The sequence below is a fragment of the Leucoraja erinacea genome, chromosome 10, assembly GCF_028641065.1.
Source record: "Leucoraja erinacea ecotype New England chromosome 10, Leri_hhj_1, whole genome shotgun sequence".
In the NCBI taxonomy this organism is placed as follows: domain Eukaryota; kingdom Metazoa; phylum Chordata; class Chondrichthyes; order Rajiformes; family Rajidae; genus Leucoraja; species Leucoraja erinaceus.
The window spans coordinates 33,427,738-33,443,556 of NC_073386.1; the positions used below are offsets into that span (position 1 = coordinate 33,427,738).

A 15,819-nucleotide genomic window follows, 5' to 3' on the forward strand; every position below is an offset into this window, starting at 1 on the left:
TTGAAAGTAGGCGCAAGTCAGACCATAGAAGGATCTGTTTCTATGTATTGTTTCCAGCTCTATGACTTTATAACTCATTATAATATTCTTTCACAGTCCTTCTTTCCTCAATCCGATTGCTTCCTGCATTCACCTCCTGTACTTACTCACTATCCAAGCCCAAATGTAGTGGAACTCTATTTCTGCCAGCTCTACCTCATATTCATTTCTTTGGCCAGGAGTCTTCATCCCGGATGGTGGATCTTTTCTCACGTGTCCAGGATTCACCAATCTATTTGTGCCTTCACTGGACTTATTTAGAGCTAACTATTGATGCAAGGAGTGAAACAATTGAGACACAAGCCTTCCGTTTCAATTGTTCCACTTCTCTTACTGTCAGTAAGCTACCCCTCTCTACACATACAGCATCCTATTGACTAAGGCCAAACCCCAATGATATCATGATAGTTAAAGCTATTGCGCTTGATAAACTGACCTACAACGGGCAGAAGCCAAACAACAGCTCTGAGGTGCTGAGTCTGCTACCTCTTACCAGGTCTGATCAAGCCAGTGAATCTCTGGTATTCACAGACCTCAGTTCCTCTCCCTCTCTACCTCAATCTTTCTACCCATTGCTCTCCCTATACGTTGCTGTCTTCCCACCTCGTCCCCGCCCCATCTCGCTCTCTCCCCTCACTATCTCGCTCTATCTATCTCATTCTCTCTATCATGCTCTCTCTCTCTACCTCTAATTAATTTTAGAATATTTTTTTAATTATTAATTTAATATTTTTTTCAAATACAGAGGAACTGAAGGAAATCCACATTAGGCAGGAAAAGGTGTTGGATAGACTGATGGGACTGAAGGCTGATAAATCCCCAGGGCCTGATGGTCTGGATCCCAGGGTACTTAAGGAAGTGACTCTAAAAACATCTTAAACATCTAGAAATCGTGGATGCATTGGTGATAATTTTCCAATGTTCTATAGACTCAGGATCAGTTCCTGTGGATTGGAGGGTAGCTAATATCCCACTTTTTAAGAAAGGCGGGAGAGAGAAAACGGGGAATTATAGAACAGTTAGCCTGACATCGGTAGTGGGGAAGATGCTGGGGTCAATTATAAAAGATGAGATAGCCGCACATTTGGATAGCAGCAACAGGATCGGTCCTAGTCAGCATGGATTTACGAAGGGGAAATCATGCTTGACTAATCTTCTGGAATTTTTTGAAGATGTAACTAGGAAAATGGACTAGGGAGAGCCAGTGGATGTAGTGTACCTGGACTTTCAGAAAGCATTTGATAAGGTCCCACATAGGAGATTAGTGGGCACAATTATGGCACATGGTATTTGGGGTAGAGTGCTGACATGGATAAAGAAGTGGTTGGCAGACAGGAAACAAAGAGTAGGGATTAACGGGTCCCTTTCAGAATGGCAGGCAGTGACTAGTGGGGTACCGCAAGGCTCGGTGCTGGGACCGCAGCTATTTACAATATACATCAATGATTTGGATGAAGGGATTCAAAGTAATATTAGCAAGTTTGCAGATGACACAACGTTGGGTGGCAGTGTGAACTGTGAGGAGGATGCTATGAGAATGCAGGGTGACGTGGACAGGTTGGGGGAGTGGGCAGTTGCATGGCAGATTAAGTTTAATGCGAATAAATGTGAGGTTATCCACTTTGGTAGCAAAAACAGGAAGGCAGATTACTATCTAAATGGTGTCAAGTTGGGAAAAGGGGAAGTACAATGGGATCTGGGGGTCCTTGTACATCAGTCTATGAAAGTAAGACTGCAGGTACAGCAGGCAGTGAAGAAAGCGAATGGCATGTTGGCCTTTATAACAAGACGAATCGAATATAGAAGCAAAGAGGTCTTTCTGCAGTTGTACAGAGCCCTAGTGAGACCACACCTGGAGTGTTGGGTGCAGTTTTGGTCCCCTAATTTGAGGAAGGACATTATTGTTATTGAGGGCGTGCAGCGTAGGTTTACAGGGTTAATTCCCGGGATGGCGGGACTGTCATATGCTGAGAGAATGGAGCAGCTGGGCTTGTACACTCTGGAGTTTAGAAGGATGAGAGGATATCTCAGTAAAACATTTAAGATTGTTAAGGGCTTGAACACACTAGAGGCAGGAAACATGTTCCCGATGTTGGGGGAGTCCAGAACCAGGGGCCACAGTTTAAGAATAAGGAGTAAGCCATTTAGAACGGAGACAAGGAAACACTTTTTCTCACAGAGAGTGGTGAGTCTGTAGAATTCTCTGTCTCGGAGGGTGGGGGAGGCAGGTTCTCTGGATGCTTTCAAGAGAGAGCTAGATAGGGCTCTTAAAAATAGCGGAGTCAGGGGATATGGAGAGAAGGCAGGAACGGGGTACTGATTGGGGATCAGCCATGATCACATTGAATGGCGGTGCTGGCTCGAGGGGCCAAATGGCCTACTACTGCACCTAATGTCTATTGTCTATTGTCTAAATAGTTTGTAATATCTCTATGAAATGTGTCAGAGGTGTTTTGTCAAAGATGTTTGAATAATTTGCAATCAGGAAGATGCCAAAAGCCTTGTCATTACTCAGAGCCAGCTCCTCCTCACCAATTTCTCGGGTGTGGATATGGGTGAGGGATCAGCTTATCTGGGCCTCTTCATCCACAAGAATTGCAGGAGATAGTGAAAAGAATGTTCAGTACACAGGCTGGCTCAAATGATCTGGCAGGGAAGATATTGGGTGTTGCCACTGACTATAACAGAATGACGGAGGGGTTGCTCTCCTGAATGACCGGCTGTTTCCTACTCGTGTTATGTGCTGCCTCAGCATCGACGATTATTCCTTGGAGCTGATGTGCCATTTTTGTAATGTTGTTCAATCACTCTTTTCAATGAACATCTAAGTCCTGCAAGAAGAAAAATGGGTTATTCAAGAAAAGTTTGTATCTGTAAGGATTTTGATCAATTTTACTACTGAGCTAAATCCTGATTGTAGCATCAAAGTGCAAATATGTGGTACATTGTACACTTAACATATTTTCTCATTGTTTTATGATTGATTGTCAATTGAAAAGTCATTGTAGTCCCAATTCAGCTGATCAGTAGAGCTCCCAATTTCTTTTATTCCTTTTTCCATTCAGTAATCCAATCTGGAAGACTCTGTTCTGGTAGTCTTGCACTATTCACTTTCTTGGATCCTCAACTACTGTATATAGAACAGTTCATTATCAACCTAGCTGTATTCATTCATTTATTCACTATTTTAAATGTTTCTATCATATTACCCAATAATGCATTATTTCAGTTGAAGCAATTCGGACTTAGGAAAACTGGTTTATTATCTCAGATAATGTCACGGTAAATCTGCATTTTGCCTTTTCCAAAATCTTTAATGTAGAATTTCTTATATCACACCTGCTCTAATTGTAAACACAAAGAACTGCAGATGTTGGTTTCTTGAGCAAAAAACAGTGCTGGACAGGGCCGTAACATCAGAACCACCAGGGGCACCAGGGAGATGGCAGCCCCGCCGGCAGTCTATTCGTTTTTTCTCTCATAGAAACATAAAAACATAGAAATTAGGTGCAGGAGTAGGCCATTCGGCCCTTCGAGCCTGCACCGCCATTCAATATGATCATGGCTGATCATCCAACTCAGTATCCCGTACCTGCCTTCTCTCCATACCCCCTGATCCCCTTAGCCACAAGGGCCACATCTAACTCCCTCTTAAATATAGCCAATGAACTGGCCTCAACTACCCTCTGTGGCAGAGAGAGTTCCAGAGATTCACCACTCTCTGTGTGAAAAAAGTTCTTCTCATCTCGGTTTTAAAGGATTTCCCCCTTATCCTTAAACTGTGACCCCTTGTCCTGGACTTCCCCAACATCGGGAACAATCTTCCTGCATCTAGCCTGTCCAACCCCTTAAGAATTTTGTAAGTTTCTATAAGATCCCCTCTCAATCTCCTAAATTCTAGAGAGCATAAACCAAGTCTATCCAGTCTTTCTTCATAAGACAGTCCTGACATCCCAGGAATCAGTCTGGTGAACCGTCTCTGCACTCCCTCTAAGGCAATAATGTCCTTCCTCAGATTTGGAGACCAAAACTGTACGCAATACTCCAGGTGTGGTCTCACCAAGACCCTGTACAACTGCAGTAGAACCTCCCTGCTCCTATATTCAAATTCTTTTGCAATGAAAGCTATCATACCATTCGCTTTCTTTACTGCCTGCTGCACCTGCATGCCTACCTTCAATGACTGGTGTACCATGACACCCAGGTCTCGCTGCATCTCCCCCTTTCCCAATCGGCCACCATTTAGATAATAATCTGCTTTCCCGTTTTTGCCACCAAAATGGATAACCTCACATTTATCCACATTATACTGCATCTGCCAAACATTTGCCCACTCACCCAGCCTAACCAAGTCACCTTGCAGTCTCCTAGCATCCTCCTCACACCTAACACTGCCCCCCAGCTTAGTGTCATCCGCAAACTTGGAGATATTGCCTTCAATTCCCTCATCCAGATCATTAATATATATTGTAAATAGCTGGGGTCCCAGCACTGAGCCTTGCGGTACCCCACTAGTCACTGCCCGCCATTGCGAAAAGGACCCGTTTACTCCTACTCTTTGCTTCCTGTTTGCCAGCCAGTTCTCTATCCACATCAATACTGAACCCCCAATGCCGTGTGCTTTAAGTTTGTATTCTAATCTATTATGTGGGACCTTGTCGAAAGCCTTCTGGAAGTCCAGATACACCACATCCACTGGTTCTCCCCTATCAACGCTACTAGTTACATCCTCGAAAAATTCTATAAGATTCGTCAGACATGATTTACCTTTCGTAAATCCATGCTGACTTTGTCCAATGATCTCACCACTTTCCAAATGTGCTGCTATCCCATCTTTAATAACTGACTCTAGCAGTTTCCCCACTACCAATGTTAGACTAACTGGTCTGTAATTCCCCATTTTCTCTCTCCCTCCCTTCTTAAAAAGTGGGGTTACGTTTGCTACCCGCCAATCTTCGGGAACTACTCCAGAATCTAAAGAGTTTTGAAAGATTATTACTAATGCATCCACTATTTCTGGAGCTACTTCCTTAAGTACTCTGGGATGCAGCCTATCTGGCCCTGGGGATTTATTGGCCTTTAATCCATTCAATTTACCCAACACCACTTCCCGGCTAACCTGGATTTCACTCAATTCCTCCAACTCCTTTGACCCGCGGTCCCCTGCTATTTCCGGCAAATTATTTATGTCTTCCTTAGTGAAGACGGAACCAAAGTAGTTATTCAATTGGTCCGCCATATCCTTGTTCCCCATGATCAACTCACCTGTTTCTGACTGCAAGGGACCTACATTTGTTTTAACTAATCTCTTTCTTTTCACATATCTATAAAAACTTTTGCAGTCAGTTTTTATGTTCCCTGCCAGTTTTCTTTCATAATCTATTTTTCCTTTCCTAATTAAGCCCTTTGTCCTCCTCTGCTGGTCTTTGAATTTCTCCCAGTCCTCCGGTATGCTGCTTTTTCTGGCTAATTTGTACGCATCATTCTTCGCTTTGATACTATCCCTGATTTCCCTTGTTATCCATGGATGTACTACCTTTCCTGATTTATTCTTTTGCCAAACTGGGATGAACAATTTTTGTAGTTCATCCATGCAGTCTTTAAATGTCTTCCATTGCATATCCACCGTCAACCCTTTTAGAATTAATTGCCAGTCAATCTTGGCCAATTCACGTCTCATACCCTCAACGTTACCTTTCTTTAAGTTCAGAACCATTGTTTCTGAATTAACAATGTCACTCTCCATCCTAATGAAGAACTCAACCATATTATGGTCACTCTTGCCCAAGGGGGCACGTACAACAAGATTGCTAACTAACCCTTCCTCATTACTCAATACCCAGTCTAAAATAGCCTGCTCTCTCGTTGGTTCCTCTACATGTTGATTTAGATAACTATCCCGCATACATTCCAAGAAATCCTCTTCCTCAGCACCCCTGCCAATTTGATTCACCCAATCTATATGTAGATTGAAGTCACCCATTATAACTGTTTTGCCTTTGTCGCATGCATTTCTAATTTCCTGTTTGATACCATCTCCAACTTCACTACTACTGTTAGGTGGCCTGTACACAACACCCACCAGCATTTTCTGCCCCTTAGTGTTTTGCAGCTCTACCCATACCGATTCCACATCCTCCAAACTAATGTCCTTCCTTTCCATTGCATTAATCCCCTCTCTAATCAGTAACGCTACCCCACCTCCTTTTCCTTTCTCTCTATCTCTCCTGAATATTGAATATCCCTGGATGATCAGCTCCCAGCCTTGGTCACCCTGGAGCCACGTCTCCGTGATCTCAACTATATCATAGTCATTAATAGCTATCTGCACATTCAACTCATCCACCTTATTACGAATGCTCTTTGCATTGAGACACAAAGCCTTCAGGCTTGTTTTTACCACACTCTTACCCCTTATACAATTATGTTGAAAAGTGGCCCTTTTTGATTTTTGCCCTGGTTTTGTCTGCCTGCCACTTTTACTTTTCACCTTGCTACCTATTTCTTCTACCCTCATTTTACACCCCTCGGTCTCTACGCTCACACATTTAAGAAACCCTTTCCCTTTAACTCCATCCTCCACTATCCCATTCGACACCCCACCCCCCTTATTCAGTTTAAAGCCACCCGTGTAGCAGTGGCAAACCTGCCTGCCAGAATGCTGGTCCCACACCTGTTAAGATGCAATCCGTCCCTTTTGTACGGTTCCCCTTACCCCAAAACAGATCCCAGTGATCTAAGAATCAAAATCCCTGCCCCGTGCACCAGTTCCTCAGCCACACGTTCAGGTCCCGTATCTCCCTGTTCCTGCTCTCGCCAGCACGGGGAACTGGAAGCAAACCGGAGATTTCCTTTTGTTATTTTTTAGTTTGTTGAAAGTTGGTTCTTCGGTATGTTTTATAAGGGGGGAGCGGGGAGGGGATAAGTGGAAACTTTATCAGGTTCTTACCTTCCTGGAGATGTGATTAATTTTCGGATCACATTCTCCGGGCTCCGCGGCCTACCATCGCTGGAGCTGGAAGCCTCCTCGGACTGTCCTGAGCCCCACCGCGGGGCGCAGACTTAACATCGGAGTGGATCCCTTGCCTGGGATTGCTCCCACCGCGACCACTGTGGACTTACCATCAAGGGCTCGCAGTCTCGGGAGAGGCTAGTCGGGAGCTCGAACGTCGCAGAAGGTTCAACCGGCCCCAGCGCGAGGTTCGATCGCCCGGCGCGGGGGAGCTGACATCCCCCCCGATGCAGGAACTGATCACCTCAATGTGGAGGGCTCGAACGCCGCCGGCTATGGGAGTCAAGACCATCCCGTCAACGGAGGGCTCGAGGCCCCCGACCGAGGAAGAACAAAAGGAAGGACTTGAACTTTATTTCGCCTTCGATCACAGTGAAATGTGTAGGAGTCACTGTGCTGGATGTTCATGTTAAAAAATGTTTTTGAGTGATTTGTTGCTTTTAATCGTATGACTGACCTGGCCAGTGAAATTCCTCGTATGTTGCAAAACACACTTGCCGAATAAAGTGTGATTCTGATTCTGATTCTGATTATAGGCCCCCGGGCAAAGCAGTGTACTGGGGCCCCTACCTTCACAACCACTCACAAGAATAAAAATGTAAATGATCGATAAAATTAAACATATTTATTCAACAAAATCAGTCTTTAAACATTAAAAAACATGCTGTACAGCAAAGATGAATCAACGCAAACATTGGAACAGGTGGCGCCGTGCCAGGAGCCTCGCCTTTTTTATTTTTAGTATGTCTAAAAGTGTGTTTTAGTGTGGGGGTGGGGCGGGAATTGAGGGAAAATTTATTAGTCATTTACATCGGTGGAATGCGACTTTTCTCCTAGTTACATTTCGCCCGCCCTCGCGGCCTAACAGTTTGGATTGGTGTGGCCTTTCCCAGTCGGGTCCAGAGCTTCAGCAGCGGGCGCAGCGTGGACTTTCCACTGCAGAACCGGGCGATCCCTTGCCAGGGGTCGGTAGAAGTGCTCCGACCACTGGTCTGCGGATTATGACATCCTGAAGATCACTGGCCCACGGACTACGACATCCTGAAGCCGCGGTCCGCGAAGCTTCTAGCCACGGGCGCGGCGTAGACTTTCCATCGCGGAGCAGGTGAGCCCTTGCCGAGGGTCGCCAGAAGAAGAAATTTATTGACAGCAAGTCACAACACAACACACATGGGGCCCTGGGAAACTGCCCAGCGTGCCATGGTGCTGGAGGAACACAGTGGGTCAAGCAGAATCACTGGGATAACATGGATAGGTGACATTTCGGGTCGGCACCCTTCTTCAAACTGATTGTGGTAGGGGGGGGGGGGGGGGGGGGGGGGAAGAGCTGGAAGAAAGGTGGGGGGTGGCGCAAAGCCAGACAGGTGAGATGATCACACCCAAGCTGTCCCCTCCCAGCTACTTTCCCGTGACCTCAGGAGATGTAACATCTGTCCCTGCACCTCCGCCTTCACATCCAACCAGGGACCCAGCAGCCCTCCTAGTCGAGACAGAGGTTCACATGCACCTCCTCTAACCTCATCTACTGTAGTTGGTGCTCTTGACGTGGCCTCCTGTACATCAATAAAATCAGACGTAGATTTTCCCCGTGCCCCACCTGGATACGCACTCATTTCTCCCACCATCCCGCCGCCCTCTTCTCTTTCCTTCCACCTGCATCCCTTCCTCTGGCCTCACATTTCATACCTCTGCACCGTTTCTCACATCTAGTTGTTTTCTTCCAATCTCTGGCCTTTGTCCCTCATCTGCCAATCAACCCCGCTCACCAATGTGTTCACTTATCACTTGCTGGCTTTGTCCTGCCTCCGCCTCTGCTCATTACATATACCCATCATCCTTTGAGTAAAAAAGTTGCTCCTCAGGTTTGTTTTAAATCTTGCTCCTCTCAGCTTAAACATATGTCCTTGTTTTATGATTCCCTAACTCTGGCTAAAAGACCATGCATTTGTCCTATCTATTTTACACACCTCTATACGATCATCTCTCAACCTTCTGTGATCCAAAGAATAAAGTCCTAGCTTGTCCAACCTCTCCCTATACCTCAGCCCCTCAAGTCCTGGCAATATTCTCGTAAAACGTCTCTGCACTATTTCCAAGTTAACATCCTATAGCAGGGTGTCCGGACCTGCACAGTGGACTCACCAATGTCTGTTGCAACTGTAACATTAGGTCCCAATTTCTATACTCAATTTCCTGGCGGATGATATCCAATGTAACAAAAGCCTTCTCGACCACCCTACATACAGGTACCTGTGACACCATTTTCAGGGAAGTATGTACCTGTACCCTAGATCCCTCTGCTCTAAAACACTCTCCGGGATCCTACCATTCAGTGTTAATGTACTGCCCTGGTTTGACTTCTCAAAATGCAACACTTTGCAATTATCTGCATTAAACTCCATTAGCCATTCCTCCGCCTACTTGTCCAGCTGATCAAGAGCCTGCTGTAATTTTTGATAACCATCTTCACTATCTGAGAGACTACCTACTTTAGTGTCACCTGCAAGCTTACTAACCATGCCTTGAACATCCAAATCGTTGCAATAAACCAGACTGCAATTGGCTCAGCACTGTATCCTGAGACACACCACTCGTCACAGGTCTCCATTCTGAAAAACACCTTTCCACCATCACCCTCTGCTTCCTTCCATGAAGCCAATTTTGTATCCAGTTAGGTAGTTATCCCTGGATCCCATGCGACCTAACCTTCCAGAGCGGTCTACCATGTAGAACCTTATCAAAGGCCTTGCTGATATCCATTTCCGGCAAAGGCCATCATCAACTTTTTTTGGTTACCCCTTCAAAGGTCGCAGTGTCACAGTGTCTATTGATTCATGTCCCAGCTACTGCGGAAGTACGGACCAACATCTCTCCCTTTCCAATCGTCTCTGAGAAGAAGGGTGAAGGTGGCATTGATCAAATCCCTATGATCCAAGGTTTGGGAACCAGCACTGCTCCAGGTTTGGAGGTTGGCACGTGGCTAATGGTGATGATGCACACATGTCCGTCTAATCTTCCAAGAGGTTGGAACTTAATACATATAATTTACAAAAAGATTCAGAATCTTTGCACAAGTTTGTCAGACAGAACAAGTAACACTAAACGAGGGACCATGGAATCTAATGAGGTTTTCAAAGTATTAAGAGATTTAAATTAATTGTGTATTTTGTGTATATATTTACATACATCACACGCAAGAGGATTTGAGCATCTGAGCATCAAGAATGCCGTGTCATTATTTTCTGTAATGCAGGCGCGGCTCTTGCAATTTTGAAATCATCAAAATGAATGAAAGTTACAACTCAAGAGATACTCAATGACAGCAGGCTTAAAGGTGGATAAATTGTCAGGGCAACAGAGAAATCCCCAGCAATTACAAACAGGTTAGCTTAACATCTGTGATAGGGAGGTTAGAATAGAGAGCAGTACAGAAATAAGCCCTTCAACCCACTATGCTGTGCCACAATACCAATCTAATTAGTCCCCATCTTGCAGTGCATTCCAGGCATCTACCGCTGCCTGTGTTTAAAGATAATTTATCATTGGCCACTCACAAATCAAGCTTTAGGTAACATTGTTTGCTACGTAGCTGCATGATGTGAAAGGATATTGACTTGAAACATTGCTACCCTGGGAGTAAAGGATAGAATAGAAGGCCTCATTACTGAAGATAGACACAACATGCTGGAGTAACTCAGCGGGTCAGGTAGTGTCTCTGGAGCAAAAGGAATAGGTGAGGTTTCAGGATGAGACCCTTATTAAGATGTGCCATACTTTACAAGCACCCATACCCCACATTCCTGTCTCAAATCTCTCAAAGGGAGTTTTATTCATGTATATCAAGGTTTCGTGAAGTGCTGGCTTGCCTCATCACCCTTCCTTTTTCACTTATTTTGCCTAACAATGTGTGAGTTTATTCAAAGGCTAGACTGAGTGTCAACACAGCTCTGTGATACAATTCTCTTTCACATGGAACACAGTTTCCAATTTGGAATAATCTGGAAAAAAATTGTCTCTCCTTGAAATACTTTGGAAAAAACATAACCCTTTGGCAACTTAAAAATAACAGCTCCAGCAGTCTGACATGGGAGTAAGTGAATTTCTAGGTCAGGAAAGGAGAACATCCATTTGACTTCAATAATATTTAATAGTTTTATAGTTCTCTCCCGTCATTCCCAAGAAAGATAAAATTTTGTTATTTAAAAATGAATTAATCATTTTCTATTCAGTAAACTAAATATCAAATAGCCATAAATTTGCTATTCATCTGTTACAATCAGATTAAAACAATTCAAGTGGTTGAAATTAACTCAAACGTTGCAATTGATTCAACATTTTTGCCAATCTTCTTGAGGTCTGTTCCCTATTTGTGATCACATTTCTTCCAAGGAACACGTTGCTTTATATGGGCGATGTTACCACGTTTGGATGCTGGAGAAGTAAATTAACAAAAGTAAGTGAAATTCCTCTTCCACAATTAAAAAACATTCATCTTTATTATTTATTAAATAACAACCATCTCAGGCAGAACTGGAGAGATGGAGGGGGGGGTGGGGGAATTAAAGATATATTTTGTTGGGGGAGAAAAGGGGGTCTCGTGATTATTATTTATTGGCAACTCTCAACAAGCTGACCAGGACATTACAGTGCAGGGTATAATATCTTGTGGTCAATAGTATACAATTCTCCTAAAAAATCCTGCTTGTGGTAAAATAGGGAGCAAAACTACTTTGGTGTTGTAAGAGAATGCATCAGCGCCTGCTTTCTAACATTCCATCTTATGGGCGTGTCCCACTTAGGTGACTTTATCTCTGTCTTCTTAAAAGTTGTCTCCACTCGTTCTCCTTCTCCCCCCTCTTTTAAAGGACTTACCGTACACTGTGCTTTGATGTGATTAATCAACACATCTCTTACAACATGCATTCTCTTACAACACCAAAGCGTTCCTGTTCATCGCAGTGTGTGTGTGTGTGTGTGTGTATCACCTAGACTTTGCACTGTGTGAATTTCACTCAGACAGCTCTTTCCCCCCCCCGCTTGCCCTGTCCCCCACCTGCATAACGGGCTGGTGAAGGTGTGCGTGTGTGTGTGTGTGTGTGTGTGTATGTTCCACTCTGACAGTAGCTATTCCAGTTACTGGTTTTTCAGGCGACTGCCGGCAACTTGACAGTCGCCTGAAAAATCGCCTAAGTGAAACAGGCCCATTACAGGTGCACAACCTTTCATCCGAAGATCCAAATAACGAAAACCTCCGAATAGCGACATTTTTTCAGTCCTTGAAGAAAGGTCCTTGAAAACGTTCACCGAGGGCGGCCCGCAGAGGTGACAGCGGAACCTCCGGTCGGTCCTCGAAGAAAGGGGAACTAAAGCCCCATTCATAAAAGAGAAGGTGAGGGTATATTGCGCGGGAGGGTTAATAATTGACAATCTGCTGCTGCCTGCCCGCTGAGGTTAAAAAGTTCCCACGGTAGACTCACGATACACAGTGTATCGTGAGTCTTGCGTGGGAACTTTTTTAACTCAGCGGGCAGCAGCAAATTGTCGCTCCCTTCAGTTTCACCCCACCTACACCCCTCTGCTTCCCGGCCATGTGTGTGACCCCTTCCCTCCCCTCTGACTCCAGCTCTCCGCGCATTGCACCGGCGCGGGGGCTTTGCACTGTCTTCACGTCGGAGCTAGTGCCAGTCACCGGAGACGTCAGGACCAACGGGACACCGACCCCCAGGCCCACTGCAAGCACGGAGATCCCAGAGACCTACAGCCAGCAGCAGCCCAGCCCCGTTCCAATTCCAGAGGAACACGCTCCCCGCTGTCCCCGTAGGGACAGAAGCTGATGGCTCGGGCTGTGACGTCTCCGGCGACCCCCCTGTACAGGAGCTGAGACTGGGAACTGTGGGGTTGTTTGCAGTTGCAGAGGGAGGGGGCAAGGGCGGTACAGTTCCCAGTCTCAGCTCCATTCCAGGGGGGTGACCGGAGACGTCAGGACCAACGGGACACCGACTGCAAGCACGGACAGCAGCAACTCTAGCCCAGCCCCGCTCCAACTCCAGAGGAACCCGGGTTGCGGATGAGGGGCCGCAGCTCGGGCTGTGGGCGAACTGCCACTTGTCGCTGTAGCGGCGCATCGGGGAGCGGGTTCTTGTTGGTCCTGACGTCTCCGACCACCCCCCTGGACAAGAGCCGAGAGACGTCAGGACCACCAGAAGCCGCTCCCCGATGCGCCGCTACAGCGACAAGTGGCAGTTCGCCCACAGCCCGAGCTGCGCCCCCTCATCGGGACACCGACCCCCAGCCCCACTGCAAGCACGGAGATCCCAGAGACTCACAGCCAGCAACAACTCTAGCCCAGCCCCGCTCCAACTCCAGAGGAACTCGGGTTGCGGATGAGGGGGCGCAGCTCGGGCTGTGGGCGAACTGCCACTTGTCGCCGTAGCGGCCCATCGGGGAGCGGATTCCTCTGGAGTTGGAGGGACAGGAAGACACAGCGGCTTTTGAGAATGGTGGGCAATCACTTCCAAAGTTCTGCCCACACAGTCAGTACACCTCTCCTACACTTGTCTCCCGCACTAAGATCATCTCGCAGAGAAGGATCCCAGCCTAACCCTCCCTATTCTCTCCTATTCTGCAAGAAAAACCTACATTGAAGACTCAAACTCGCGATCGAGTAACTGCCGGGATCGAGGCGCAAACTCGCGACCTTACGGATACGAGCCGAGCACTCTACCACTGAGCCAGCCGTTAAAATCTACGCTAAAAATCTTCCATTCCGAAAACCGAAAAATTCTGAATTACGAAAAGTGTCTGGTCACAAGGCTTTCGGATAAAAGGTTGTGCACCTGTACTAATAAGTCTTATAGCTTCCATTGGTCTTCAAAACAATATTTTGGAAGTACCCCAAATCTCTGACACATTCTACCTCTAGATTTATAGCATTGCTATGTTGAACCAAATGTAGACATAGGTCATCAAGGAATTTCTGCAATTCTTAATTCAGATTGTTCATCAGTGGTGAATGGATGGTGAAAGGCAAGAGAATGGAAGCATGCCAAGTACCATTAACTGTAACAAACTTGCACTTCCTACTTTTACTTAATGTTTTAGCGTAAAGCTCAATATTAACATGCAAGAGCATATAACTATTTTCTTTTTAAAATTAGATTTGCTTTCTTACTGCCACTTTTAGAGCTTGATGTAGGTCTTCAATGATGTCCTCCACATCCTCCAAACCAACGGATAATCTGATTAGGGTATCACTGATCCCTAATGCTTTGCGCTCCTCCACTGGGACAGAAGCATGCGTCATAATCGCCCTAAGAGAAAATAAAGAGTAATAGTGTTGTGGTTTTAAGGACAAACTCAGTTAAACACCAACCCCAAAGACAGCCATTTGAGATCTAATTGGAACCATAGCATTTGCAACAATCATTATTATAACTTAAAAAAAACTTATAAAACTTATAAACTTACACAACTTATAAAAAAAAAAAAAAAAAAAAGTGTGTGCGCTAGTGTAATGGGGATTGCTGGTCGGCGCAGACTCGGTGGGCCGAAGGGCCTGTCTCCATGCTGTATCTATCAACTAAACTAAACCTGCTGGTCACTTACTGCTAAAAGGCAATTTCACTATGGAAGTAGTGATTTGGGAAATAGGAAATTGCCACAGATGCAGCAGGTGCTTCTGTATAACCCTGGAATTAATTAAATTTACGGCACTATAGGACTGTTGTGTTGTGCTTGCCAAAATTGATTTTTTTTTAATTATTCCTATTTTCCAGCTCTATACATAGCCAGAAAGGGTTAAAGCTTTTCACATACTCATCCAGGTATCTTTCATGTTTAAAAATGTTTTTTTCTCAGCTGCAAATTACTCATTCACCAGAGTCTTGCAAAGAAAGGTTTTGTTGACTTCCTTCTAACTCTTTTTTCATCAACATCACAAAATAAATATTTCCTCCCTGTTCAAGCCATCCAGCTAGATCATTCATTATATATCTCTATCCACTTCTTCAGTCTTGCCAATAACCACAGATCTCTGTAGCCTCTCATCCTTTATTGTGTTGTTGTCAAAATTATATACACTACCCTAGATATAATCTATTTAATGGTATGCCTTGGTTAATAAATGTCCAGAATAGTATTTTCTAGGGAACAATTTGGTCTGAAACCCTTTCTTGTTGAATACCTTGCATAGTTCTGGCCAGGATGAACTTTGAAGTATAGGTCTCTAGTACACTTTAGCTGACTTGCATCATAGCCTGATGAAACTCACCGTCCCCCACTTTAAAAGTTGTACTCCTGGACTAACTTTGTTACGATTGCTATTTCTAAAATGTCAAGCTAGTCTCCCAAGAGGGTCAAACAAGATTATTGCCTATCATTACATCCCAGTGTATAACTAGTACCATTAAACATATAATACTTAATTTAATAATATGACAAAATATTGCACGGTTCGACTCTCTAATTATCATGAGGTATAATTATCAAGCAAGTAAAGAAAAAGACGGTAATCATGTATTTTTATAGAGGTGCCAGCCCGGCACCAACTCATCCTGACTTAAAAAAAAAAAAAAAAAAAAAAAAAAAAAAATTGTTCGGCATGGACTTGTAGGGCCGAGATGGCCTGTTTCCGTGCTGTAATTGTTATATGGTTATATGGTTATAACTTCTTCCATTGATCAAGAGCAGTCAATAAAACGATCCAGATCAGAATGATCGATTTAAAATACTGAACTATACTTGAACAATGTACCTAGACATACATTGGA

General features: G+C 44.8%; 1 protein-coding gene across 1 annotated transcript in view; it reads right to left on the reverse strand.

Moving 5' to 3' along the window:
* Positions 1-11,178: 11,178 nt before the first annotated feature.
* The window catches only part of LOC129701001 (cystathionine gamma-lyase-like), a 43,190-nt gene continuing 38,549 nt past the window's right edge, over positions 11,179-15,819 (reverse strand). Inside the window, exons 11-12 of the mRNA XM_055641892.1 lie at positions 14,223-14,361; positions 11,179-11,482 (exon numbers count right to left, since the gene is read on the reverse strand). Of these exons, the coding sequence (XP_055497867.1) occupies positions 11,453-11,482; positions 14,223-14,361 (169 nt within the window). The 3' untranslated portion in view covers positions 11,179-11,452. The remainder of the gene's footprint in view (positions 11,483-14,222; positions 14,362-15,819) is intronic.